We start from the raw sequence: 2,038 nt of genomic DNA on the forward strand, positions 1-2,038 counted from the left end.
GCCCTGGGGCAGCCCCGCTCCCCTCTGGCCTCACCCGTCCTCCCCCTTGCTCCTCAGGTGGGAACCTCAGCTTCCCCTACTCCCCTGGGCTGACCTACAACAGCATCTACTCGCCTGGCCCCCACCCCGTGGGGGGCTACCAGGGGGGTGTGCAGATGAAGGGCCCCGAGGCGGAGGGGTCCAGGAGCGACAGGCAGGCGCCTGCGGAGAGCATGTACTGCAAGGAGCTGCAGAAGCACGGTAGGAGAGGGCTGGGCTGGAGCGAGGGCTGGGGGACATCGCTCAGGAGAGGTGGCACAGGTTGGGGACCTTTCAGGGCCGGGTGCTGCTCTCCTCCGTGCTCAGGGGGGGATGCAGGAGGGTGGATGGGGCTGCTGCTCCTGGAAGTGACGTCCTGCTTTGCCCCCCAGCCCAGGTCTGCCAGCTGTGGGTGCTGGCGCTGGCCCGTCGCAATGCCCATGCCCTGCTCGACTACTCAGTCACTGCTGACCCCCGCATGCTGCTGGCGGTCCAGAGGCACCTGGCTGCATCGCAGGACGAGAATGGAGACACGTGAGCACACGAGGGGTTTGGTGGGAGAGCGTGGGAGCCTTGTTGGCTGTCAGGGCCATTATGAGGGCTTCTAGGGGATGGGAGGTGGCAGGGAGGACCTGGAGAAGCGTGGAGCTGAGCCGGGGCCATCCTACTCTCTCTGCAGGCCTTTGCACCTCGCTATTATCCATGAGCAGACGGCTGTGATCAAGCAGCTGATCGAGGTCATTATTACCATCCCCAGCCAGCAGGTCATCAACATCTCCAACAACCTGCAGCAGGTACACGTTTCCCAGAGCAGCCAGCTCTCCTCTACCTGGGGCTCGCTCCCATTTCCTGACTCCGGGGGCTCTTACTGCTCCCGTTGGGGGAGGCTGCAGGGCTGAGCACAGTGCAGCCTCTCTGGCAAGAACAGTGCTGTGGGACTCGGCTCCTGCGAGCGCTGCTGAGGGGGTGCTGCTGTCCTGCAGACGCCGCTGCATCTGGCAGTCATCACCAAGCAGCCCCAAGTGGTCCAGCTCCTGCTGCAAGCCCGTGCTGACCCCACCTTGCTGGACCGCTACGGCAATTCCCTGCTGCACCTGGCGCTCCAGGCTGGTGATGAAGAGATGCTGAGGACACTGCTGGCCCACCTGGGCTCAGCTGCCCCTTACCTGCTCCACCTGCCCAACTTCCATGGTGAGCAGGGCTGGGAGACAACGGGCAGGAACCCGGTGGTACTGTCACGGGCTCAGCTGGAGGGCTGCTGAGCCTCTCCCCCTGTTGCAGGCCTCCTGCCTGTGCACTTGGCTGTGAAGGCAAAGAGCCTGGCTTGCCTGGACCTGCTGGTCAGGAAGGGAGCAGATGTGAATGCGGTGGAGAGGCAGGGTGGGAGGACCCCGCTGCACTTGGCTGTGGAGATGGAGAACCTGAACATGGCCACCCACCTGGTGAAGAAGGTAGGGGGCTGCTGGTGGGTTGGTGGCCGTGGAATGGGGCTGGGGTGCAGCCTCCCCTGGGGCCCTGGGGGTCCTCGTGGGGGGTGGGGCAGTGCCCAGGCAGCCCATCCTCACAGCCTCGGGCCTTTCTTCATAGCTGGGAGCAGATGTCAACCGTCCAACCTTCGCCAAGAACACCCCCCTGCACCTGGCTGCCGGCCTGGGCTCCCCCACCCTCACCAAACTGCTCCTCAAGGCCGGTAAGGCACTGCCCTCTCCCCTCCCCGCAGCCCCGGCTGCCCGTGCTGGGGGGTGCCCGGGCACAGAGCAGACCCCTGTGTCCTGGGCCGACCTGCCCTTCGGGGGGCTCAGTCTACCCTTCCCTGACAGGGGCAGATGTGCTGTGCGAGAACGACGAGCCCATCAGCCCATCCTCATCAGAGGCCAGCGACACGGATGCTGACCCCGAGGAGCAGGAGCTGGCCATGGAGCTGGGGGAGCCAGTCCTGGCCGTGGAGCGCAGCACCAGCCCCAAGCCCCCCATGCAGGGGCACGGGCAGGCAGGGCACAGGCAGCGCCATTGCCACAGG

General features: G+C 65.8%; 1 protein-coding gene across 1 annotated transcript in view; it reads left to right on the forward strand.

Moving 5' to 3' along the window:
• Nucleotides 1-2,038, forward strand: part of NFKB2 (nuclear factor kappa B subunit 2) — a 10,448-nt gene that overhangs the window by 5,260 nt on the left and 3,150 nt on the right. Inside the window, exons 11-17 of the mRNA XM_035897402.1 lie at nt 58-240; nt 411-552; nt 698-812; nt 1,002-1,209; nt 1,300-1,469; nt 1,606-1,708; nt 1,839-2,032. Coding sequence (XP_035753295.1) covers nt 58-240; nt 411-552; nt 698-812; nt 1,002-1,209; nt 1,300-1,469; nt 1,606-1,708; nt 1,839-2,032 — 1,115 coding nt within the window. The remainder of the gene's footprint in view (nt 1-57; nt 241-410; nt 553-697; nt 813-1,001; nt 1,210-1,299; nt 1,470-1,605; nt 1,709-1,838; nt 2,033-2,038) is intronic.

The sequence above is a fragment of the Egretta garzetta genome, unplaced genomic scaffold (assembly GCF_000687185.1).
Source record: "Egretta garzetta isolate BGI_Z169 unplaced genomic scaffold, ASM68718v1 scaffold56, whole genome shotgun sequence".
NCBI lineage: Eukaryota > Metazoa > Chordata > Aves > Pelecaniformes > Ardeidae > Egretta > Egretta garzetta.